Genomic DNA, 26,293 nt, shown 5'->3' with positions numbered 1-26,293 from the left:
GTCAAAATTGTTTTTGTTGTGTCTATTGCTTCATATAGAGGCACTAGCCACTACGCCATCATGCTGTAAGATGTAAGAGTGTAACAATCGCGCACTGCTCATGCGCATACACGTGTTCCGTTCAAGATGGCCGGTGAGTGTATACAATTCGGTTCACCATTCAAAATAAATGGACGAGACAAAAGAAATCGCTTTCAGACATGTTTATGCTTATTACAGAGGGAAAGTGCATTCCACTGAGCTCTGGCTTATAAGAGTTTGGGTCATGGCGACAGTGTGTGTGTCAGCTTCGGTTTGGAGGTTTCAGTTTTGAAAACTGTAAGAGCCTTTTGTTAATAGTGTTTGAGGTAAAGGTTTAGATCTGGAGGGTCCTCAGACATAGAGTGTTTTGGTAAACTGGGATGTATGGATGCTGTCAGTCCCCACTCACTTGCTCACTCGAGTTTGTTGACGGTGTAGTGGCTGGCTGCTTTATGTCCTGGGGCTCCCTCATGCCTGTGTCACCTTCTGGCTCTCCCCTTTTAGTTATGCTGTCATAGTTAGTTGCCGGAGTCCCTGCTTGTACTCAGTGCAATATGTATACTGTTCCTACGATACTTATTCAGGTGACATTGGGCATACCTAACCACCTGTGTTTTCTCTCTCTTCTCCCCCCCCCAAATCTGTTCCTCTGAGTTACATGTCGGTCCTGGGATTGAGATGCTGGCCTCTTCTGTCCTCTGACCTGCCTGGTCCATCCTGGTTCCCTGTGTCTGGTTGGAGTCTCATCACATCACTCCTGTAGAGGGCGGCCCCATGTGGACAGTTGGGGGTCGTGCCTGGAGGGTGCTCTGGACTCTTGCAGTGGTGTTTTTGTGGCTGGGGACTGCAGTTGACTTGCTGACTTTGGGACTGCAGTTGTCATGAACGGTTTTGCACTTGGGTTTCCATTGGTGGGGGGTTTATAGCATCAATGAAGCTGACTTTGTTAGGACTGTTAATGTTATAGTCATGTTGTCTGTTGTTGCCCGGATGGGGATGGGTTCCCTTTTGAGTCTGGTTCCTCTCGAGGTTTCTTCCTTGTGTCATCTGAGGGAGTTTTTCCTTGCCACCGTCGCCACAGGCGTGCTCGTTGGCGATAGATTGGGGATAAAATTAGCTCATATTTCAAGTCATTCAAATTCTGTAAAGCTGCTTTGCGACAATGTTTATTGTTAAAAGCGCTATACAAATAAACTTGACTTGACTTAAGAGTAGAATAATACAAAGTGCAGACACTTGGTATATTTTACTTCTGTGGTTTTTAAATTGTTCATTTTTGGATTATGCTTCATTTTTCTGGTTACTACCTCATAGAGTGTGTGTGTGTGTGTGTGTGTGTATATATATATATATATATATATATATGCTATATTTACTGTATGGACATGGGATCAGAAAACTATTTTATTTATAAGCAGGAGCCACATGGACCCATAGGGGACCTATATTTTTTTTCATGATATCTTATTCATATTTATCATAAATGCTACCGGTCGAGGTTTGTTTTGCTTGGCAGCACTTGTTTTATTTTAGTGTTCATGCTGTCTTGCATCAGATGGAGTTGTTCCAAGCTTTAAACGCTCTTACAGCTCCTCATTTCAAATGGAATATATTTTGCTGTTTTTTATCCTGCCAAAATATTATGTTGGGCATTATGGCAGGTCATTCATTTTATTTCTGAAATCTTTCTATTGCATTTTTTTGAAAATTATCTCATGGTTTAAAGGAGACAGTCTCGAAAATCATGGCAGTGTTAATCATGGACACAAAGACACAAATCATACCCATACATACAGTATAATATGGAGTTAATCTTTCTCAAAGGATATGGAATGAAAATATGTTTTGATTTTTGAAAAATGCTAACAGAAGCATGAATCATTCTCTTAGCATCAATAATTCTCTCTAAACTCAGTAATTGGTTGTTTGCTGTGGGATAAAACACTTCTGAACATGTTCTTATTGGAAAATAAACTTCAGGGTGGTAACAGTGACTCCGCTTCGTTACATCAGCACAACACCAAGTGTTTTATTCCCTGCGTAGATAATTAAAGCAGATATAATGCTTTATGATGTTTTTAATTGAGAGCTACATTTTTTAATGTGAATTAAATAAATGAAGTGTTTAAAATAATCCTGTGATTTGCATTTTGAGTTTCGAGTTGTCCGCAGTTGTTTGGTGAGACAGGAATCAGATAAAAAAATTATTTTCAGTGAAGAACTGGTTTTTGAAAATGTCACACGAACACCATGTGAAATGCAGGAACATAAGTGTTACATCACCAGATCATCCCCGGAACACCAAACGTCGACCGAGATGCGACAAAAACAAAGGGGTACAAAGCTAACCTACCTATCAAAGTTGAGGGATTTTTAAACCAATAGTTAGCTCAGACCTGGATGTAACTTTCCCTCTCATGTCTGCGTTAAATATGAACTTGTATCTATATCAGGAATGTGTGTTGTGATGTTTCCCACTAAAGTTGTGAAAGCCACAGGAGAGCAGCTTACCGCAAACGTGCTCTGGGACAGCCCAATCCTCTCTCTCAAGAGCGGCCAACCAAAGCTCCAGTGGTTCTCACCGTTCAAGTTTTATTTGTGAAGACGACGATAATCCAAAACAAAAAGGTCCCAGACAAACCAAAGTCCTCAGGGGCTACTTCTAGATGCATGCAGTCAGCTAAGGAAAACTCACATCAAAGAGAACGCCGCCTGGTATGATCACCTGTTTCCTTTTCAAAGAGGTGCGTCACACACGCCCACTAATCAGCTGATGTTCCCACAGCCTTCCCAGTCATCAGTATGTGCATCTTCCCCTGACTGACATGCTTCCTAACAAAAGCTTTATTTGAAAAGTCTGCAACAAATCCAATATATAGAGAAAATCAGAAACAGGAAACAGAAAATGGTCAGGCGATCAGCAAACAGCATAAACTACATCTGAAACAGATCTGGACATCTGGAATACACAATTTATTTCAAATATCTTATTTTGTCTGATTATAATGGGGTTATGAACTGCAAGAATGATATTTATAAACATGAAAATAAATATTTTTTTTCCAACCCATACATTGGTCTTATGTGTTATGGTCGGTCTGAGTTAAATAAAACGTCTTCAGCTTTCTCTCATTTTTCACTAAGCATCTGTCAGGATTGTCATGAGAGAGTATAAAAGAAATCCCAACATGTATTCATGCTTAAGTTTTTTATAATAAATGCTTTAATATAATTGTCAGGTACACGAGGGAGGCGGATGTAAGCGCAGAAGTTTTCAGTTTAATAACATGCAGAATATATACATAGAAAATATATACAGTACACAGGCAAACAATCCAAAACAGCAAGCAAGGTCAAAAACGTGATAACAGGCAAAAGGTCGGTCGAGGTGCAAACAGTACATCAAAGGCTAAGCGAAAACAATAACGAGAAGCAGGCACAAGAATCAAGAAACCAGGAAAACAAGAACACGGGTAGAAAGGCTCAGTAATGTGCACTTAACATAGTGTATACTTCACGATGCAACTGCATCAGCACAGTCCTTAAATAGGCAAACACATAGTTCCTTAATTGAGCTCGGTGCGCCTTGTTCATGGCGTGCGTGCTGGAGTCCACTCGGTGCACGCGCAGCCTGAGGCGCACTTTCAGGTGCATGCGCCACAGGGTACAGGACTGACAGAACCCCCTCCCAAAGAGCTCCCTCCGGGAGTGAAAATCTATCATACTCGGCACCGGTGGGGGTTCGGGCTCAGGCTCAGGACACGACTTGGGTTCTTGACTAGGAGTGGGCTTGAGCTGGGGACTTGACTTGGGTTCTGGGCTGGAATCATGCTTAAACTCCGGACCTGACTTGGATCTTGGACTAGGCTTGGATCCAGGACTGAAGATGGCCTCAACTTCCAGGCTGGATTCGAGCTCTGTAGATGATTTGAGCTTTGGGCTGGACTCTAGCTCCAGCTCAGGAGATGACTCACACTGGAGTTCTGGAACTGGTATGGGCTCAGAGCAGTAACCAAGGTTTGACTCAGGCTCCAGGCTGTATTCGGGCTCAGGAGAGGACTCGGGCTCTGGGGATGACTCAAGTTCTGGACTTGGCTCTCTTTTGGACTCTGGACTTGGCTCTCTTTCAGACTCTGGACTTGGCTCAGGTACAAGCTCAAGCTCTGTCAGTGCATTGCTTTGGTCCTGGTTAGGACCTGGCGATGGGAAGATGCAGACATCTTCATGGCTGGCTGAGGCAGAGGTCATTATAACGTCCTCTGATACAGGTTCAGGAACAGGCTCAGGTTCTGGCCTTAACTCTGGTATCAGCACTGAAGCTGGCTCTGGTGCTGGCTCTGACGCTGGCTCTGATGTTGGAGCTGATGCTGGAGCTGGCATAGGTTCTGGAGTAGACACTGGCACAGGCTCTGGCACTGGTTCTGGAGCTGACACTGGCACTGGTTCTGGAGCAGACACTGCCACTGACTTTGGCTCCAACTCTGGCTCTGGAGCAGATGCTGACACTGGCACAGATGCTGGCACTGGAACAGACATGGGTTCTGATACAGACACTGGTTCATGCATTAATTCAGGTGCTGGTTCTGGCCGAGAAACCAGCTCAGGGGAGACAGCCTCCAAGAGGGGCTCAGGAACAACAGCCTCCTCTGCTGTCTCTATATCAGCCACTGGGGGGAGCTCTGGAGCGACAGTCTCCTCAGCTAAGTTAGCCACTGGAATGGCTGCCTTTAGGAGGCACTCTAGAGTGATGGCCTCCTCTGCTGAGTCGACCACTGGCATGATTGCCCCTCCTCAAGAATGTTCATGGGGTTCTTCCTTTCTAATGATTCGAAAATGAACTTGAGCATGGCAAAGAAATTCAGTGAGCTTCAAAGTCACGGGTGCTCGACACTAATCAGGTAGTCCACCCATCTTCATACTCATCCAGTAATGAATGTTAGGATGAAGCTTACCCAGATGGGTTCGGGTGGCTTGGGCTCTTGGAAGTCATCACAGAGGATGCCAAACTGGATGCGGAATACACATGGGAGATACTCTCCATCATATGGTGTAGGAGTATAAGCATTGGTACACCGGCGGAAATATGAGGCTAGCGGCAGGGACAGGAAAACCCAGAAGCAGCGTGGAATCGCATACTGAAACATGTCTGCTACATCCATTGTAAGGTGAAGTATTCTGTCAGGTACGCAAGGGAGGTGGATGTAAGTGCAGAAGTTCTCAGTTTAATAATTTGCAGAATACATATACAGAGAGAAAATATATACACAGGCAAACAATCCAAAACAGCAAGCAAGATCAAAAACATGACAACAGGCAAAAGGTCGGTCAAGACGCAAAGAGTACATCAAAGGCTAGGTGAGAACAATAACAAGAAGCAGGCACAAGAATCAAGAAACCAGGAAAACAAGAACATGGGTAGAAAGGCTTGGTAATCCATACTTAACATGTATACTTCATGATGCAACTACTTCTTTAAGGTTTTATGCCGGTTGGCAAACCAACTTCAAGGTGCATTACCACCACTGATTGGGCTAGAGTGTGGAAAAGGAGATATGGGGGGGGGACAAATTTTATTATTTGAGCTAATTCTGAATCTTTCAGAAATTTGATAATATAATACATCTGACTTGATGCTCTCCCTAATAAACCAGGTAAAGTGAAATTGTGATGAACCATTCTGAGAGAATTCTTTCACGTTCATATTTCTTACAGTGAAGTATTACATGCTCTACTGCATACCTGTCAACCCTCCTGTTTTTCCCGGGAAATCCCTTATTTTGACTTATTTCCCGCTGTCTTCCCATTTTTTTTTATTTTCCCGAAAATATCCCGTATTTTCACAATATAAAAAAGTCGGTAGGTCCAGAATTCATGATGTGCCTCTGACAGGAGTTTACAGCAGGAAGTCGGGCCATGAATTCACGTCCCCGCCCTCTCCAGTACAGCAGGTGGCAGTCAAGTAATTACACATTGATTTTAATTGCATGTCTGTGAAGAAGACTGTCAGAACCATAGCGCTAGTCTGACCAAGGTCACCGCTCGGAACTTCTCACAAAACTAAAAGATGGTCGTAATTCTTTCCTCAGGCAGGGCTTGAAGTGGAACGGAACGCACCGGAACTGCGTTCCTGCACTTCTTTATTTTCACCGGAGTGGCAGCGCAGTTGTGTGCGAAGTTTACCCATTTGTTTGTCTGGCACTGCCTCAACCACAGGCTTGAATTAGCAGTTGGGGATGTTTTAAAGCAGATCAATGGCATGAACAACTTTAAGATCTTCTTCAACAAGCTGTACAGCCTTTATCACGTGCCGCCAAAAAATCAGCGCAAGCTGAGCAGCTGTGCGCAGCGCGTTGAACAACACCTTTCCGTGCGCTGGGTCGCATCCAGTGAGCGCATCGTGAGAGCGGTTTGGTGATTAGCAGGGCCGTTGACAGCTTTGGCTGGGCCCGGGACAAAATAATCTGAGTGGGCCCCCCCCCAATAATCTGAGTGCCCCCCACACACACACACACATACGCGCGCACGCACATCGCCACACAGCAACCACCCACACCCAACCCCTCTTTTCACAGTCTCCATTCACTCCAACCCTTAAATAACAGGTATTCCAAGACCATTATAACAGTCAACCATTTTATTTCAACATTTCAACATATTTACAGTTTGAACATTTCCTTAGTCAGCAACTATTCAGGTGCGAAATGCAATGCGCCGGACTTTTGCTGTGGCAAAGTCGTCAATAAGGTCATTGAAGTCCAGCTTTTTTGCAAGTTTGCGCTCTATAGAGAGCATAGCCAGCCCATTGAGCCTCTCCTGTGACATGTTTGAGCGCAGGTAGTTGATAAACCAAAATGATTGTTTATGGGATGGAACTGGGCCTCAATGAGAATGGAGTTATGGCTTTCCCAAAATCTGAACATAGAAGCATCACCACTAGTGATGTGTACAGTGAGTTTTTCAGTGTATTTTTTTGTCTTGTTTTTCATAAACGTCCTTTCCGTACTCGATTTAGAATGTTACAAAAAAAATTGACACCCTCCCAACCACGTAACATTAGCCTATCTGACCTGGGGGCTGACACATTTATTACGGATAAACCAAAAGGATTACAACGTTCCCTGGATATAGAACTGGACCGAGAAGATTTCAAAATCTTAACGTGTAAGCAACAACAATAAAACAGAGGTTGTTTTATTCATTTAGGGCTTATTAGGCTACTTTCATTAATTGCGCTTTTCATACAGGCCTATCATTTTTCACTTGAGCAAGGGAATTGTTTGAAGAGTATCCAGTCTAAGCGAAAGTTTAATGTTTTGCAACAGACTAACCTCAAAACACCCCATTTATAGCCCATTCATTACATTAAACTCTATCTAGCTGGCAATTTCACATGCCGTCGTATCTACATGGGATGATTTCCAACAAAATAAGGTTTAATTAACAAGAGGCAGCGTTCCACGGGCTTTCAGCTAACCGGAGTCCAGCTCAGCGCAGCTCAGCAAGCGTGCCTAAAACATTTGGATATGATTGCGGGCCAAAGCGCTATTCTTTGCTTCATTGAGATATATGCAACACAGTGTTATTAAACCGATATGTTTATGAAATAATTCAATGCCCTGTGCATTTCAGTGTTCACTCAGTGTACCCTGCTATCCCCTACTTTATAATTATGAATGGCGCGTCGCGCGTGCTGGGGTTACATTACGGGGCTGGAAAAAAGTTATCTGTGTCTTACCTGGCTCAGCTGCCCCACTGCCTTCACCACCTGCTGCATCATCTGAATCTTTTCTAAAATATCTATGCAGTGACAGGCCCGGCACCATGGGCGGGCCTTAGGGGGCCGTGCCCGCCCTGAGACTCATGTGGGCCCGCCCTGGAACCCAGAGCAGAGACTTTTTTTTCATAGGAGACAGGTCACTGAAGAAATCGTCCATAGAAATGAACGGGGACAGTTCGTAACGGCAGCAAACATTCTAATCAACCGTCTCTGACGGCAGTACGGGTCTGCAAATATCCCGCCTGTTCCGCTGCCAACAACCAATCATATGTCGATCTGAACCAACAGCTTTCCAATCATCTTGCAGCTTCATGCTCCGCTGTCCCTCTCCTGCCGTTATAGAAGTACTGCGCCTGCGCAGTGTCAAAATAATCCACGAGAAAAGTGGATTTTAAGGCTTTTTCTGAGTCATGAGAACCAACCTAACACTCAAGTATAATCAACTTTTCATGGCGATTTCAATCATATGCTCTTCGCGACCGTTAGTTTTCACAGAGTCCAGTATTGATATCTTCCCATTCATGTTCAGAGGGTCTGGTCTCACTAATCCGAAAAAGATGCCTGAAAGTGGCCGGCGAGTGACCGCACTTGGCCTGATAGGAGCCCGTCACAGCTTCTAATTCTTTGTTTTTTTTCCCCCCTCAAAAAACAAAACAAAACGTAAACTACAAGTCAAAGTTTTTCAGTATAACAATAATAAAGAAAAATGTGCTCAATTTAAAATGTGTTGAAACTATTCGAAATCGGCTGATCGGTTCATTCATTATTATCCGGGTTAAACGGAAATTGTGTAGCCTAAGCTTGCAATGTAGTTATAGACTGTTATTATCGCCAGAGTTGTAGATATTACTTTTACAATTTAATTTTTCAATAAACCAGCTCCATTTTGCGGCATACTATCTTTTCCGTGAGTACAGAAACACTAGTAATAATTTCTGGATCATTGCTATAAACGGGACTAATATTTCTTGGGAACCAATGGGTTAATGGAATGGAATGAACCAACCGACCAATCGCATTTTTTCTTCAGATGGTATCTGGGTAAATGAGCAGCTGTCTCAGCCAATCACATTTTATTGCTGGACGGGATCATATCACGACATCTTCCGGTAGATACCCGAAATCAGCTTTGTGTGTTGTGAGGCCAGCGGAGCAAAAAAAAAAAAAAAAAAAAAAAACCTTTTAATATGCTGAGCAATGTTTGATACATTTTGGAAAGTTGTTTTGGTTGCTTTATAGGTTTCTTAGAATATTTAACTCGTCACGTCTGTGCTGCTCTCCTGGGTTGCTAGAAACAGTTGTGTTGCCCTGGCTTGGCGTATAAAATGTGTGCCCCCCCCCCAAAGCAATTCAAGGCCCGTCCGTCAGTCCGTGTCTGGCGCCGGGTCTGCAGTGAGCCCCTGAGGCTCTTGGCTTCTTCATCTCTTTTTCTCTTTTCTTTTCTTTGCTCCTGCCTTGTGCATGTTGGCAAACGGGCTCGCACGCTTATTGTCGAAGCGTTATGATGGAATAGTGCCGTGTTATTTGGCGCCTTAATCAAAGACCAAACCATTTCTGCATTAGGGGTGGTAGGTGGGTTCTTGAATCTATTTTCGAAGACAATAAAGGCAAAAGAACCAGAAATCATTCATTGAATGCAAATATATTTTTCTCCCTCAAATCAACACATTTTGAAATGAAACAGAATGATTAATGGCATCTTCATGCAGGACCAGTTCTGGGCCCCCCTCATGCCTGGGCCCGGGACAAAATACCCGGTTGTCCCCCCCTGTCGACGGCCCTGACTACGGGTGAAAGGCGGGGTACACCCTGGACAAGTCGCCAGGTCATCACAGGGCTGACACATAGACACAGACAACCATTCACACTCACACTCACACCTACGCTCAATTTAGAGTCACCAGTTAACCTAACCTGCATGTCTTTGGACTGTGGGGAAACCGGAGCACCCGGAGGAAACCCACGCGGACACGGGGAGAACATGCAAACTCCACACAGAAAGGCCCTCGCCGGCCACAGGGCTCGAACCCGGACCTTCTTGCTGTGAGGCATCAGCACTAACCACTACACCACCATGCCGCCTGCATTTTTAATTACTAATTAAAATTAATATGAAGTGTTCAAAATACTCCTGAAATTTGCATTTTGAATTTCAAATGGTTTCAGGAGAAAGGGATAAATATGAAAAATGCATTTACACTAAAGGACATAATGAAGAAAATGTCACACAAGTGCAGTGAGAAGTGAATCATTCAGGAGAGAGATTTGAGATCATTACTGGTGTTATGGACAGAGGTGGAAAAACCCGGGTGCAGAAAGTAAAAACCCTGCCACATTTTTGCTCCAGCCAATTCATTGAACCAGCTGATCCTAATTACCACATCCCCTAAGCCAGGTTGATGAGCTAATTGGTGAACTCACCTGTGTTGAGAGCACAGGCAGAAGGAAAACCTAAGCAGGACTTTTACTTTGTCAATCCAGTTTTTCCACCTCTGGTTATGGATTATATTCAGTTCAGTGTCCATGAACATTGTGTAAAGTTCAGTGACCGGCTCCTCCATCTGCGGTGTGTTAAGGAGAGATACAGCAGCTCCTTCCTCGCTACTGCTGTGAGACTGTACAACCAGCACCTCACCAAGCACAGCACCAGACGCTCCTCACAATAATCAACAATACTGTCCAGATCACTTCTACATCCATAGAAACCCCTCTGCTATAACGTATACTGTGTGCACTGACTATCAGCATCAGTACTTTACAGCGAACTGCTCGCTACACATGGTTAAAATGGCTCTTGTGCAATATACCGACTTACTTGTGCAATACTACCTGGGTAATACTGGTAATAATACCTGTGCAATACTTACACGTGCAATACCACCTTTGCAATACACTTATGTTAACTATCTGCAAACCTGTTAATTTATGCAAATTTGTGAATTTTTTTCATCTCTAAATTTGTAGTTTATTTCTTTTATATATATCCTTTCTTTATACTTAGCTTTTTATTATCCCACAAGGGGAAATTTACATTGTTACAGCAGCAAAATATATAAAGAGAAAAAGATAGGCAGTGAAGGAGTAGTGCAAAAGTACTATATTATTAATATTATTATAGGCAAAGTTGGAGGTGGCGGAGTTGAGGATGTTAAGGTTTGCTATAGGAGCGACAAGGTTGGACAAGATAAGGAACGAGCACATCAGAGGGACCGCACATGTGGAGAGCTTGGGAATGAAGCTAAGAGAGATGAGACTGAGATGGTATGGGCACATCCTGAGAAGAGATGCAGAGCATGTTGGAAGGAGAATGTTGAGGATGGAGCTGCCAGGCAAACGAAAACGAGGAAGGCCAAAGAGGAGATACATGGATGTGGTGAGAGAGGACATGAAAGTGGCAGGTGTGGTAGAGAAGGATGCAGAAGACAGGGAGCAATGGAGACGAAAGATCCGCTGTGGCAACCCCTAATCGGGAGCAGCCAGAAGAAGATTATTATTATTATTATTATTATTTTAATGTACACATTGCTCCAGCACACTCCGATGACAAAATTAATATCATTAGTAAAAAAAAAAAACATAATTCTTAAAAATGTACACAGTGCAGATTTTATTCCAGAGATGGAGACAGAATGAAACCCTGGAGTTCACTGAGTGAGTTTACTCCATCTAGTGGTTAAAACGTGTAACTGCCTCATGAGAAAAAAGTCAAACAGTGGGCGTGTCTCATGTGGCGTCACTCAGGTGAATCGAAACACAAGGTCAAATCCTTTTCATAACCCAAACCCTTTGACCCTTTCAGCAAGACACAATCTCCAGTTTGAAGCTTCTCTCTGTTTCTTCAAGGGATTAAAACCACTGCAGGTAAACACTAAGAGAACAGGAACAAGAGGGAAAAGAGAAATAGAAAGAGGAATAGAAGAGTGCTACAGATGACTCTACTTCCTGTTTGTGTTGTTGTTTTTCACTTGATTTCTGTGACATTACAGTTTAGTTTCACAGATCATTAAATGTAACAACAAAAGAATAAAATATGACGTCATTACTTCATAATAAAATGTAAATCTTTACCAAATTGCTGTGGGTGTAGTGGAATAAAACACTTTGGGACATGCTGTTATTGAAAAATAATCAACATTTGGGTGTGAACAGTAACTCCACTTCCCCACTGATTATTTCCAATAACAGCATGACACTGACTGTACTGTCTCCTGCTTGGAGAATTAAAATGTACTTCATGCTTAAGGACATTTAATACACCGTGACAATAATGCATTTTTAATTACTAATTAAAATTAATATGAAGTGTTTAAAATACTCCTGAAATTTGCATTTTGAATTTCAAGTGGTTTCAGGAGAAAGGGATCAATATGAAAAATGCATTTACACTAAAGGACATACTGAAGAAAATGTCACAGAAGTGCAGTGAGAAGTGAATCATTCAGGAGAGAGATTTGAGATCATTACTGGTGTCTCATCTCATCTCATTGTCTCTAGCCGCTTTATCCTTCTACAGGGTCACAGGCAAGCTGGAGCCTATCCCAGCTGACTACGGGCGAAAGGCGGGGTACACCCTGGACAAGTCGCCAGGTCATCACAGGGCTGACACATAGACACAGACAACCATTCACACTCACATTCACACCTACGGTCAATTTAGAGTCACCAGTTAACCTAACCTGCATGTCTTTGGACTGTGGGGGAAACCGGAGCACCCGGAGGAAACCCACGCAGACACGGGGAGAACATGCAAACTCCGCACAGAAAGGCCCTCACCAGCCCCGGGGCTCAAACCCAGGACCTTCTTGCTGTGAGGCGACAGCGCTAACCACTACACCACCGTGCCGCCCCCATTACTGGTGTTATGGATTATATTCAGTTCAGTGTCCATGAACATTGTGTAAAGTTTTCTGTTGTCTAAATCCTCTCTCATCATGTCTCCTGTGTCAGTCATGGCTTCCTCCAGCAGTGTCCTGAGTGAAGATCAGCTCCAGTGCTCCATCTGTCTGGATGTGTTCACTGATCCAGTCACGACTCCATGTGGACACAACTTCTGTATGATCTGTCTCACAGAGTTCTGGGACAGCAGTTCACACTGTCAGTGTCCAGTGTGTCAAACTAATTTTGCCAAAAGACCGGAGTTATATGTGAATACGTTCATCTCTGAACTTGCTGCTCCATTTAAGAAGGCAGTTCAGGTGAAATCCAGCAGCGCTGCAGAAAAACCCACACAATCTGTGGTGCTCTGTGATGTCTGCTGTGAAAAGAAATGTGCAGCCGTGAAGTCCTGCCTGATCTGCATGACGTCTTACTGCAAGATTCACCTGGAACCTCATGAGAGAGTTTCTTCATTAAAGAAGCACAAACTGATGGATCCTGTGGAGAACCTGGAGGACTACATCTGCCTGAAGCATGAGAGACCCCTGGAGCTGTTCTGTAGAGACGACCAGACGTGTGTGTGTCAGTTCTGTACTGAGACCAACCACAAAACTCACAACACTGTTCCTATAGAGGAGGAGAGTGAAGAGAAGAAGGTGAGGGACTGAAAAGTTTTGATGTATTGTATAAAGTTTGCAAATTAATTTCATGCATGAAATATGAACCTTAAAAAAAAGTTGATGCATTGTGTGCATCTTTCTCTCAGACTGAGTTGGGAAAGACACAAGCAGAAGTTCAGCAGATGATCCAGGAGCGAGTGAAGAAGATCGAGGAAATCAGACACTCTGTAGAACTCAATAAAGTCAGTCTCTTAACTCACCTACAAAATAGCTCCTTTATAAAAACACATTCAGAGAATAATGATCTAATCACATGAAATAAAACAATTTCTCAATTTGTCTCCTGTTAGAAAAACACAGAGAAGGAGAAAGCAGACACTGTGAAGGTCTTCAGGGCTCTGATGCGCTGCATTAAGAGAAGTCAGACTGAGCTGCTTAAGGTGATGGAGGAGAAGCAGAAAGCAGCAGAGATGCAGGCTGAAGAGTTCATTAAAGAGCTGGAGCAGGAAATCACTGAGCTAAAGAGGAGAAACACTGAGCTGGAGCAGCTCTCACACACTGAGGATCACCTCCACCTCCTACAGGTCAGAGTCCCTCTGTTTCTCAATAGCAATGCAGCACATGACAGGACAGCAGTCCCCATGCTGAGGGATTTCTCCTCTCTCCTGCTGTACTGTAGATTTACCCGTCACTGTGCAGCCCTCCACACACCCAGGACTGGACTGACGATGTCACAATTAACTCTCATCTGAGTGAGGAGACTCTGAGGAGAGCTCTGTCTCAGCTTCAGGAAACTCTCAGTGAGGAAATGGAGAAGTTTGAAGAAATTAGTAAGTGTTTACTACACAGACACATTACATTTCCAGTATTTTGTTTTAATTAATAAAAAGCAAACATTTAATTAAATCTCTCAACATTTACTCACAAATATTGTCCAAAATTATTTTCCAAACAGACCTGAAGAGAATTCAACAATATGCAGGTTTGTGAGCTCTTATTGATCACATGACTAAATATATAATTCTTCCCTGTTCCACACTGTGCAATGAAAAAACTGATGTTCACTGTGTTTCTGTCTCTCAGTGGATGTGACTCTGGATCCTGATACAGCTCATCCGTATCTCATCCTGTCTGATGATGGGAAACAAGTGAAACATGGAGACAAGACACAGAATCTCCCTGATAACCCAGAGAGGTTTGATCTTTGTGTCTGTGTGCTGGGAAAGGAGGGATTCTCCTCAGGGAGATTTTACTATGAGGTGCAGGTCAGAGGGAAGACTGCGTGGGATTTAGGAGTGACCAGAGAGTCCATTAGCAGGAAAGGGGAGATTACAGCCAGACCTGAAGATGGGTACTGGAGTGTGTGGCTGAGGAATGAGACTGAATATAGAGCTTGTGATTCTCCCTCTGTCTCCCTCTCCTTGAAACAGGCTCCTCAGAAGGTGGGGGTGTTTGTGGATTATGAGGAGGGTCTGATCTCCTTCTATGATGTTGATGCAAAATCTGACATCTACTCTTTCACCGGTCAGAATTTCATTGAGAAACTTTATCCATTATTCAGCCCCGGTCTCAATGATGAAGGTAAAAATTCAGCACCACTGATCATCTGCCCTGTTCATCAGATCTAATCATCGCTTTTATTACCTCGCCTGGGACGGATTCCTCCAGGGGGCGAGGTATCGTTTTCGGTCGTGTTTCTTATGGTTTTATTGTTCACAATATTATGGGAAAATGGCTTGATCAATCTTCATGAAACTTTCAGGACAGATGGACATTGGTTTCAAATAGAACCTCCAACATTTTGAGGGTCATCTGGTCAAGGTCACCAAAAAGGTCAAAATTGTTTTTGTTGTGTCTACTGCCTCATATAGAGGCGCTAGCCACTACGCCATCGTGCTGTAAGAATGTGAGTGTAATAGTCACGCACTGTACTGTACATGCGCATACACGTGTTCCTATTAAAATGTCCGGTGAGTGTATACAATTCGGTTCACCATTCAAAATAAATGGACGAGACTAAAGAAATCGCTTTCAGACATGTTTATGCTTATTACAGAGGGAAAGTGTGTTACACTGAGCTCTAGCTCATAAGAGTTTGGGTCATGGTGACAGCGTGTGTATGTCAGCCTCGGTTCAGAAGTTTCAGTTTTGAAAACTGTAAGAGGTAGGAGTAGAATAATATAAAGTACAGACACTTGGTATATTTTACTTCTGTGATTTTTAAATTTTTCATTTTTGGATTACGCTTCATTTTTGTGGCTACTGATTCACAGAGGAAATATATTGCTGTATTTACTGTATGGACATGGGATCAGAAAACTGTTTTATTTACGAGCAGGAGCCACATGGACCCATAGGGGACCTATTTTTTTTTCATCATATCTTCCTTCATATTTACCATAAATTCCACCGGGCGAGGTTTGTTTTGCCTGGCAACACTTGTTTTATTTTAGTGTTCATGCTGTCTTGCATCACATGGAGTTGTTCCAAGCTTTAAATGCTCTTACATCTCATCATTTTAAATGGTCTATATTTTGCTGTCTTTTTCCTGTCAAAATATTATGTTGGGCATCATAGCAGGTCATTCATTTTATTTCTGAAATCGTCCTATTGCCTTTTTTTGAAAATTATCTCATGGTTTAAAGGAGACAGTCTTGAAAATCATGGCAGTGTTAATCATGGGCACAAAGACACAAATCATACCCATACATACAGTATAATATGGAGTTAATCTTTCTCAAAGGATATGGAATGAAAATATGTTTTGACTTTTGAAAAATGCTAACAGAAGCATGAATCATTCTCTTAGCATTAATAGTTCTCTCTCTAAATGTAATAATTGGTTGTTTGCTGTGGGATAAAACACTTCTGACCATGTTCTTATTGGAAAATAAACTTCAGGGTGGTAACAGTGACTCCGCTTCATGACATCAGCACAACACCAAGTGTTTTATTCCCTGCTTAGATCATTAAAGCAGATATAATGTTTTATTTTGTTTTAAATTCAGAGTTGCATTTTTAATGTGAATTAAATAAATGAAGTGTTTAAAATCATCCTGAGATTTTCATTTTGAGTTTCGAGTTGTCCGCAGTTGTTTGGTGAGACAGGAATAAGATTTTAAAAAATGTATTTTTCCTGAAGAACAGGTTTTTGAAAATGTCACTGTGGCAGAAGGGGCGTGGCCAAGCAGCAGTCTGTGAATGGAGGGCGGGGTCGGGGAAGGTAAGTGGCTAGGTTATTACACCTGATTTCAATGTGTGTGTGTGTGGGTGGGTGTGTTTGTTGCAGGGATGGAGAATAAAGGGAGGGGGAGAGGAGAGAAGAATGGCTCCCCGACCACAACACTTGAGTGAGTAAGAAAGAAAGCAAGCAAGCAAGCTGAAAAGCCGAATGAAGTGCGTGTGTGTAAACACAGACTCTCGCCTGCCGTGCTTCTGTGCTCCACCCACATCGGGGTTTACTACAGTGGTGCCGAAACCCAGGACGCACAGAAGGGAACCGCCCCATGGAGTCATCCCCGTTCAAAGAGCTCATCCTTGCCCTCGCTAATGCCCAGCAGAACCAGCATCAAGAGCTGATCACCCTCCGGAAGGAGCAGCAGCAGCACTTCGAAGCCTTGATGCTGACCCAGCAGGAATATCGCCAGGCGTTCCGGCACTGGCTCACGTCAGCAGGGCTGCCGGCCGCCGCTGCCGCCACCCTCGCGAAGATGGGACCGCAGGACGATCCAGAAGCATTCCTTGCTCTCTTTGAGCAAACAGTCGAGGAGTGGGGGTGGCCGCTGGAGCAGCACGCTGCACGCCTCCTCCCGCTCCTAACTGGTGAGCCGCAGCTCGCTCGCAGCAGCTCCCTGCTGACAGCCGGCTGGTCTATGCAGACCTGACGAGCTAATGATGTGGGCACTATTTCTCGGCCTACCCTCTTTAATATAAAATAATGCCGTGGCTATGAGGCGACGACGGTATAGGCTGTGCTCAGACAGTGACAATAAGAAAACATACAGGTGCTCCTAACCTGTGGGGTTTTGTTTACTACTGTTCTCTCTCGAAATATGCCAACTAATTATGGCAACTGTATGTGTTTCTACCAATGGCTACTGGTGGTACGGTCACTTACTCCCTACTAGTTGTGTTTACGGTATGACTGTTAGTTAAACAACGCTGTCACTACACTGCCATTCGCCCAAAATACACTCTGGTATAGCCTTGGCAATTCCACTTGACTAGCCTATTACTGAGTAGAGGCCTGGAATGGCTCAACACTAAATTTATCTGTTATTGCAACAAAAATCACTGAAGCCAACAATACCAAGCCTCACACGGGGCACCAAAATATGTAGGAGCAAATGGGCTTACCAAATCAGTCTCATGTAAAAAGTTATCAGTCTCATAAATTCATTAATCAATAAATCAAATCAGTCTCATAAATTCATGAACAAAATAGGCAATTAGAGTTCTTTTCTTGGCAGAGGTTGGCACTTCAGTGAATATTGTAACAATAAACAGGACACAGTTTATTCCAAAGATATCATTTATTGAAATAGCTGACAGGAATTAGCAAACTAATACTGATCAGATATAGCAACAATAGCAGCCAAGGAATAATTCAGTAGAAATGATGATACAATATATACAAAATATATACATATAAGAATCAATAGTGTGTATGATAATTGAGGCAATAATGGTGATCAGAAGTAATAGGGCGAGTGGATGTTAAAATGTGATAGGTTGTGTGTTGTTGTGTGTGTGTAATGCACACTCTCCCCCTACCCCTCTCTCTCTCACACACACACACACACACACACACACACACACACACACGCACACCACTCATGCACCACATTTCTATATTTACATGGAACACACTCACTCATACACAACACTTATGCACTCTCTTTACACACTGTCTATCTCACTCTCTCACACACAATTTGTGCACTACATTTCTATATTTACATGTAACACACTCACTGGTATACACAACACTCGTGCACTCTCAACACACACTTACCCACACACTCACCACCCATGCACTACATTTCTATATTCACATATAACACACAACACTCATGCAGTCTGAACATACACTCTCTCTCTCTCTCTCTCTCTCTCTCTCACACACAACTTATGCACTTCATTTTTGTATTTACATGTAACATATCTTCTCACACACACACACACACACACACACACACACACACACACTTCGTATACTACAGCTCATCTATATCTACAGTACATGCAGTGCACATACTTTCCCCCCCTCTCTCTCTCTCTCTCTCTCTCTCTCTCACACACACCACTCATGCACTACACCTCATCTATGGCATGTGTTACATCAGTGTAACACATTCACTCACTCACACACACACATTTTGTAGCTCAACACAGTTTGTACAGTACTTACAATGGACAGTATCACATCATGTTGTGTTTACATATGTTGTATGTATGAGTTAAGTATACAAGTATTTTCCTTTTCCTGAGCAAAGCACTCTTTATTCAAGCCTGACTAATATCCTTACTACTTCCCAGGTGCCTGGGACAGGTGATCTTTTAGTTTTGACTTTTGCATTTTAGTAGTGATCATTAAAATCCTGATGCTTAACTAGAGTAAACAAGTTGGATGGTTTCTTTGTTTTGCAGATGCTTTATGTTACATAAATTAATACATTAATTTCTGACCTCTTGGCTCACATGGGTTTTGTTCATGAGTTAGGCACCAGATACATCAGAATACAGGAAATCAAATCAAGCTTATGTAACCGGGTCATATTTATGGATTTTTGATTATTTAATTTTGGGTTTAACTACCCTGGTTTGAAATTGACTCAAAACAGGAAGTGACTTCAGGTTGTAGGCGGGATATGCCATGAGGAGGATCGGGGTTTTCCGGTTGGGGAAACGGTTCACGAACCCAGACTGAAAACCAAGCGAGACGAGAAATAATCTGCACTAAGCAACGTTATGAATGTAGATTTACCTGCAGATTTGCTGCCTCACTAGTATGGTATACTGTGACTCAACGTAGTGCCGCTACAAGAGGATATAGAGTTAAAATGTTAGCTGATGGAGACTCGGTGTCCTGTGAAGATCAGTGAGCACGTGCTGGTGTGGCGTCGTGTGTATTGTTATCACCACTACCGTTTGTTCTGACTTATTTGGGGTCATAAGCTTATTCAATGTTCTATCAGTTTGGCTGCTTTATCTCGTAGTACTTAACAATTTTGTTTTGAGATTAGCCTCTTGGGTATTTTGAGGCAGTTGTACTGTAACACGAACTGGGAACATTTTACTCTGACCAAAAGCAACCTTGTCAATTTTATTTCCAATTGTAATTCTTGTTGATCTTCTGAGTCACAAGTGTGGTGCTCTTTATTTTCTATTTTTTACTCTTACTAAAGATACACTTACATTTACTTTCTATCAGATAAAACCCTTGAAATGCATTTGTTGTTCTGTGTACATCATTTCCCGGCAACAAATTTTGGTACCAGGAGTGGGGTCAATTTTCTGATAGTTTAAAGTGGGTTGGTGTCCTGCGGCGGAGTACAGTAAACGGTAGTGGTGATACGAAGCAGACGTGTGTGGCTGGACGGTTGGAGCCTGACGGGGTGCAGACGGAGAGACCGGCAGGAGTGATCGTAGACCGTGGATCAGCTGAGAGGACTCTTGGCCAAGAGACTGCATTTCCCGGGGGTTCATCAGACCGGCTCGGGGCTTGGACTGTTCAATGCAATATCCTTGACTACTTGTAAGAGAGACTTTTAAACATGGAGGAGAGCGCAGTGGGTGGCGCTGCACATGGGGGCGCTGAGGAATTGCCTGAAAACAGAGACATTTTAGAACAGGTTTCTGAACTGAAACGTAAACAAAATGAAGCCATGGCAGCTATCGCTTCTTTGAGGCAGGAACCACAGAGATCTTATGTCTATGTACCTAGAGAACGGCAAATAACCCCTTTCAGTGGTGATTTATGATAAGGATGGCCGTTTGGTTGATGAGTTTATTGAAGAGGTTGAGCGTGTGGTGCATTCTCGATACCAATCAGCCAATGACGGGTATGACTTCGTAATGTCACTTCTAAAGGGTGCGGCTCTAGAGGAGATGCGATTTCGTAGTGGGGGGGGGTCACTACCTGTTGCTGATCTGTTCAAGTACCTCAGAGAAGCCTTCAGAGATAAAAGATCCACTGCTCAGCTCTTACATGACTTATACAGCCGAAAACAAAAAGATTGTGAGGATATTCTTGGTTACTCACATGCCTTGTGTCAGATTCTAAGAACGATCTTGAAGCATGACTCAAATGCCCTAGCTAATGAGCAGAAAGTTCTTAGAGATCAGTTCATTGAAGGCCTTCATGATCCACTCCTTAAGAGAGAACTGAGGAAGTTTACAAGGGAGAAACCAGACTCCACTATGATACAGGTTCGAGAAGAAGCCTATTTGTGGTCAGTGGAGGATGGTAGCCATTCAAAATCTGCTAAAAGCCGAAGTAAAGGAGACAGTGGAGATAGAGAGACTCAGTGCAGTGCTGTAATGGCTCAGGAACAGCAAGTGGGAACTGTACGTGATCTCTTCAAAGTAGTAGCAGAGCAAGGGAGACAGATCAGTGAGTTGACTGCTGCTGTTAAGACCCTAACTATGCAGAGAACAAATTCAAGTGGACAGACCAATACCCGCCGTCGAGCCCAGTTGAAATTTACAGATGATGGAAAACCCATCTGTCTTAAATGTCAGGGGGAAGGGCATATAGCCAAGAACTGCCCACAGAAACCAAATGCACAGCAAAGCAGTCGGATTCAGGGAAACTAGAGGCCCCGGTCGCTGTGAGTCAAGCGATTAAGGGGAACACTTCAGACTCAGTTAAAGCACAGATTATTCAGGATCAGTTACTGGCCCGTGCAGTAGGAACATGTCCCACTGTAGAGATTAACATACGTGGTGTGGTAACTCGGTGCTTACTAGATACGGGCAGCCAAGTCAGCACCATAACTGAACAGTTTTTCCGTCAGCATTTGTGTGGGGAGGATGATGACATGGTGGCTACAGCGGGGTGGTTAAGGTTGACTGCTGCTAATGGATTAGAAATTCCATATTTAGGATATCTTGAGTTAGAGATCGAGACCATGGGACTGAAAATACCTGATTGTGGCTTTCTCGTTGTGAAAGATCCGCCAAATTCAGAAACTGCAGGGATTGTTGGCATGAATATCATTAGCCGCTGCCGTCAACTGGTGCATGCTGAGTTTGATACTGTCCTAGGGGGAAAACTTGATTCAGACTGGAGAAGTGCCTTTCAGCAAGTTCAGAAATATACAGTCACTAGGCGAAGTGTAGCGAGGCTGGTAGGTAGTTGTGGAGCCCACATTCCCGCAGCATCAGTAGTTACGGTCATGGCAAAAGGGCCTTCAAAGATACAAGATGGTGACAGCTTGAGGTTACTAGAGCTGGGGAACATCACTTTTCCAAGTGGTCTTGTTGTCCTACCCACTTTGGTTGAGGCTAGCAGTAATACTGTCCCAGTGCAGGTAGTGAATCTTTCATCGGAGGATGTGTGGCTAAATGCTAGGACCCGGCTTGGGGTATTTTCCCCTGTGGAGTGCTTAAGTGACGAACCCCCAGTTAAAGTAAAGTTTAACCGTGTTTCAGCACGTATCGAACATGTCTCAGTTGATCAGCCCAGTGCCCTGGGTGCCAGCACCTCATCTGCCTTGGACAAATTAGATATTGGAGGGAGTAAAGAGCAAAAGGAACAATTGAAAACTGTGCTAGCTAAGTATGTTAATGTTTTTGCCGTTGATGATGATGACTTGGGGTACACTGACAGAGTCAAACATGACATAAACCTAGTGGATGATGTGCCTGTGAACCTGCCTTATCGGCGAATTCCACCTAACCAGTATACAGAGGTGAAAGAGCATATATCCAAGCTGTTGAAGAAGGGTATAATCAAGGAGAGTTGTAGCTCTTATGCATCTCCTGTGGTGGTAGTGAGAAAAACTGACGGTAGTATACGGCTATGTGTGGATTTCCGTAAACTTAACCAGAAGACTCGAAAAGATGCTTTTCCGCTGCCAAGAATTGATGAGAGTTTTGATGCTTTGCAGGGCGCGAAGTTCTTCTCAACAATTGACTTAGCAAGTGGGTACCACCAGGTGGCAGTAAAAGAGCATGACCAACATAAAACCGCTTTCACAACCCCTTTTGGACTTTATGAATACTTGCGAATGCCGATGGGTGTCTGTAATGGTCCAGCAACGTTTCAAAGATTAATGCAAACTGCAATGAATGATTTGATATTCCAAATCATGCTGGTGTTTTTGGATGACATTTTGCTGTTTTCCAAGACCTTCACGGAGCACCTAGAAAGAGTTGACATAGTCTTGAAACGACTACAGGATACCGGTCTTAAAGTCAAACTAGAGAAATGCCACTTTCTGCAGCAGAAGGTTAAGTTCTTAGGTCACCAAATTTCAACAGAGGGAATTGAAACGGACCCAGGTAAAATAGAGGCAGTGAAACAATGGCCTGTGCCTACCACACTGAAGGAGTTGCGCTCGTTCCTAGGGTTTTGTGGTTATTATAGGCGATTTGTTGAGCACTTTTCCCAGATTGCTAGCCCGCTCCATGACCTAGTGAATCTCTGCTTGAATGCAGGGCCTCCCTCCAAGGTGAATCAGTGGATGTGTAGTCTATGGACGCCGCAATGTCAAAACTCGTTTGATGTTCTGAAGCAGAAACTCACTAGTGCCCCAGTACTAGGGTATGCTGATTTTACTCGTCCTTTTGTTGTTGAGACTGATGCCAGTAACCAAGGGTTGGGAGCAGTATTGTATCAACAACAAAAGGGGGAAAAAAGAGTTATTGCGTATGCAAGCCGTAGGCTCAGAAATGCAGAGAGGAATGACAGAAATTATAGCAGTATGAAAGTAGAACTTCTAGCTCTGAAATGGGCAATATCAGAAAAATTTAGAGGCTACCTGCTAGGTTCTAAATTCACTGTCCTTACTGATAACAATCCGCTGTGTCATCTTAACACTGCCAGATTAGGAGCACTTGAACAGCGATGGATGGCTCAGTTAGCAGTGTTTGATTTTGATGTGCAGTATAGGCCTGGCCGGTCCAACCGGGCTGCCGATGCATTATCTAGGCACCCATTTGCAGGGGAGCATGAACCTATGCCGGCTGACATGGAGTATGATGGGTGTGTGGCTATCTGCAATGTTATCCAGAAAGGGACAGCACTTGCCGCTGAGCTAACAACCGCTGGTATTGAGAGTTATAAAATTAGGCAGATGCGGGCAAACGAAAAGGGAGATGGTTCCGGTTTTGGAGCACAGGGAAATACTCCAACCTTACCTGGCTATTCAAAAGATGAGTTGAAAGAATTTCAGGGGCAGGATCCAGTACTGGGGGTTTTTAGAAGGTTTTGGGACAGCAAGAGTAAGCCTAACTTTCAGGAGAGGAAAAATCTTGAAAAACCAGTGCTATCCCTTTTGAAACATTGGCCAGATATTAGGGAGAAGGAGGGACTGCTGTATCGGGTGATTGAGGATGTGAGGTATGGGGAATGTTTTCAACTACTCGTGCCAGGCTGTTTGAAGTCCCAAGTGCTAGAGAGTGTGCATGACTCAATGGGGCACCAAGGCATTGAGCGGACTCTTGAATTGCTACGACAAAGGTGTTTTTGGGTGGGGATTCATGAGGATGCCAAACAGTGGATAAAGAAATGTGACCGCTGTGTGTTAACAAAAATGCCGAATCCTAAGATTCAGCCCCCTATGAAGTCATTTCTAGCTAGTAGGCCATTAGAAGTAGTCGCAGTGGATTTTACTCTTCTAGAACCCGCTAGCGACGGTAGGGAAAATGTACTAGTGATCACTGATGTTTTTACGAAGTTCACACAGGCTTTCCCAACACGTGATCAAAAAGCTGACACAACAGCCAAGGTTCTGCTAAGAGAGTGGTTTCTCAAGTATGGTGTCCCTGAACGGTTGCATTCGGACCAGGGCCGGAATTTTGAAAGCGAAGTGATTTCAGAGCTCTGCAAGTTGTATGGTGTGAAGAAAAGTCATACAACCCCCCATCATCCTACCGGCAATGCTCAATGTGAGCGCTTTAATAGGACGCTGCATGAACTCGTGCGCACCCTCCCGCCTGAGAAAAAACGCAGATGGCCAGAGCATTTGCCAGAGTTAGTCTATGCGTACAATGTTACCCCACATTCAACGACAGGCTACTCCCCCTACTACCTTCTTTTCGGTGTGGACCCACACCTTCCTGTTGATGCCCTTTTAGGACAGGAGTCCACTGTAGAACCCAGTCACGACTGGCTGGCGATACATCAGCGGCGTCTGAACGATGCTCATGCCAGGGCCAAAGAGTACTGTGAACAGAAAGCTGCTGAACGCATTTCCATGCATAATGAGAAGGTGTACTGTCCTCCCATTGAGCTAGGTCAGATTGTGTATGTCAGAAATCGGCCCCCAGGCAGAAACAAAATTCAAGATGCTTGGAAACCCATTCCCCACCGCGTGGTGCAGATTCAAGGAACCACATACACAGTCGAACCAGTAGAAGGGGGGCCTACAAAAAGAGTTAACAGAGTTGACATCAGACCATGTGTGTCCCCGCCTGTCCCCAGGTCACGAACCAGTAGCAGGTGTCTTAGAAAGCCCCTAGCGTCCCCGCACGAGGACTGTATAGATTCAGAGGACACTACCGATGGTTTAGTTTTGGAAGAAGTGAGGGTTCCTTGTCCAGTCCATATTCCAGCTCGCACTGAAGATCCAGGCCAGGTCAGGCTCCCTAGCAGTGAGAATAGCGCCGAAGGTAGTATCAATGGTGAGTCTGAACGGGATGAAGAATTTCCCGAACCAGAATCTGAGGTAGAATCACAGGAAGCACATTCTGATACAGAAGATGAGGCCAGGCCTGAACCTGCTTCCTTTCCCCGCAGGAGTCAAAGGTCAACAGCAGGCCATCACTCCAACCCTCACCATGAGCCAAAGTCAGTTTTAGATCCCAGTTCTTCAGCTGTAATCTCTCAGATATTTGCAAACCTAGGGGCAGTGTTGTTCAGAGAAGCTGTGAAGTGTGAAGTGACTTCAGGTTGTAGGCGGGATATGCTATGAGGAGGATCGGGGTTTTCCGGTTGGGGAAACGGTTCACGAACCCAGACTGAAAACCAAGCGAGACGAGAAATAATCTGCACTAAGCAACGTTATGAATGTAGATTTACCTGCAGATTTGCTGCCTCACTAGTATGGTATACTGTGACTCAACGTAGTGCCGCTACAAGAGGATATAGAGTTAAAATGTTAGCTGATGGAGACTCGGTGTCCTGTGAAGATCAGTGAGCACGTGCTGGTGTGGCGTCGTGTGTATTGTTATCACCACTACCGTTTGTTCTGACTTATTTGGGGTCATAAGCTTATTCAATGTTCTATCAGTTTGGCTGCTTTATCTCGTAGTACTTAACAATTTTGTTTTGAGATTAGCCTCTTGGGTATTTTGAGGCAGTTGTACTGTAACACGAACTGGGAACATTTTACTCTGACCAAAAGCAACCTTGTCAATTTTATTTCCAATTGTAATTCTTGTTGATCTTCTGAGTCACAAGTGTGGTGCTCTTTATTTTCTATTTTTTACTCTTACTAAAGATACACTTACATTTACTTTCTATCAGATAAAACCCTTGAAATGCATTTGTTGTTCTGTGTACATCATTTCCCGGCAACACTTATTTAGTCACAGCATGGCCACCCCTTGTATATCCTTGGCTCCCCTTTGGCCACCCCATGTAAAAAATCCTGGCTATGCCACTGGTTGTCTATGTTCTATTGCGAATACAATATCAGTTGCCTTCCGTTTTTATTTACAATTTGTACTTTGTCCCAACTTTTTTGGAATCGGGGTTGTAAATGCTTTCATATCATGTAAATATGTTTCTCTTCTCTTGTGAAGCCCAACACTGAGATTATTATTTTCATGT

General features: G+C 43.7%; 2 protein-coding genes across 2 annotated transcripts in view; both read left to right on the top strand.

Moving 5' to 3' along the window:
• Nucleotides 1-26,293, top strand: part of LOC132882584 (zinc-binding protein A33-like) — a 193,095-nt gene that overhangs the window by 8,989 nt on the left and 157,813 nt on the right. The window lies entirely within an intron of this gene.
• On the top strand, nt 12,733-15,868 carry LOC132882579 (E3 ubiquitin-protein ligase TRIM39-like). Its single transcript, XM_060915673.1, has 6 exons — nt 12,733-13,329; nt 13,440-13,535; nt 13,644-13,877; nt 13,973-14,123; nt 14,249-14,275; nt 14,377-15,868. The coding sequence occupies exons 1-6, from the start codon at nt 12,748-12,750 to the stop codon at nt 14,919-14,921; spliced, it is 1,635 nt and encodes a 544-aa protein (XP_060771656.1). The 5' UTR covers nt 12,733-12,747; the 3' UTR covers nt 14,922-15,868.

This window comes from Neoarius graeffei, chromosome 1 (genome assembly GCF_027579695.1).
Source record: "Neoarius graeffei isolate fNeoGra1 chromosome 1, fNeoGra1.pri, whole genome shotgun sequence".
Taxonomy (NCBI): Eukaryota; Metazoa; Chordata; class Actinopteri; order Siluriformes; family Ariidae; genus Neoarius; species Neoarius graeffei.
Note: the sequence above shows the minus strand (reverse complement) of the source record. Positions and strands in the feature narration are given on the sequence as shown.

Bases quoted from the DNA above. Each gene is read 5' to 3' on its own strand.
- LOC132882579 (XM_060915673.1), top strand. From the start codon at position 12,748: ATGGCTTCCTCCAGCAGTGTCCTGAGTGAAGATCAGCTCCAGTGCTCC. The intron at 13,330-13,439 runs GTGAGGGACTGA...TCTTTCTCTCAG, and splicing joins AGGAGAGTGAAGAGAAGAAG to ACTGAGTTGGGAAAGACACA. The intron at 14,276-14,376 runs GTTTGTGAGCTC...TCTGTCTCTCAG, and splicing joins GAGAATTCAACAATATGCAG to TGGATGTGACTCTGGATCCT.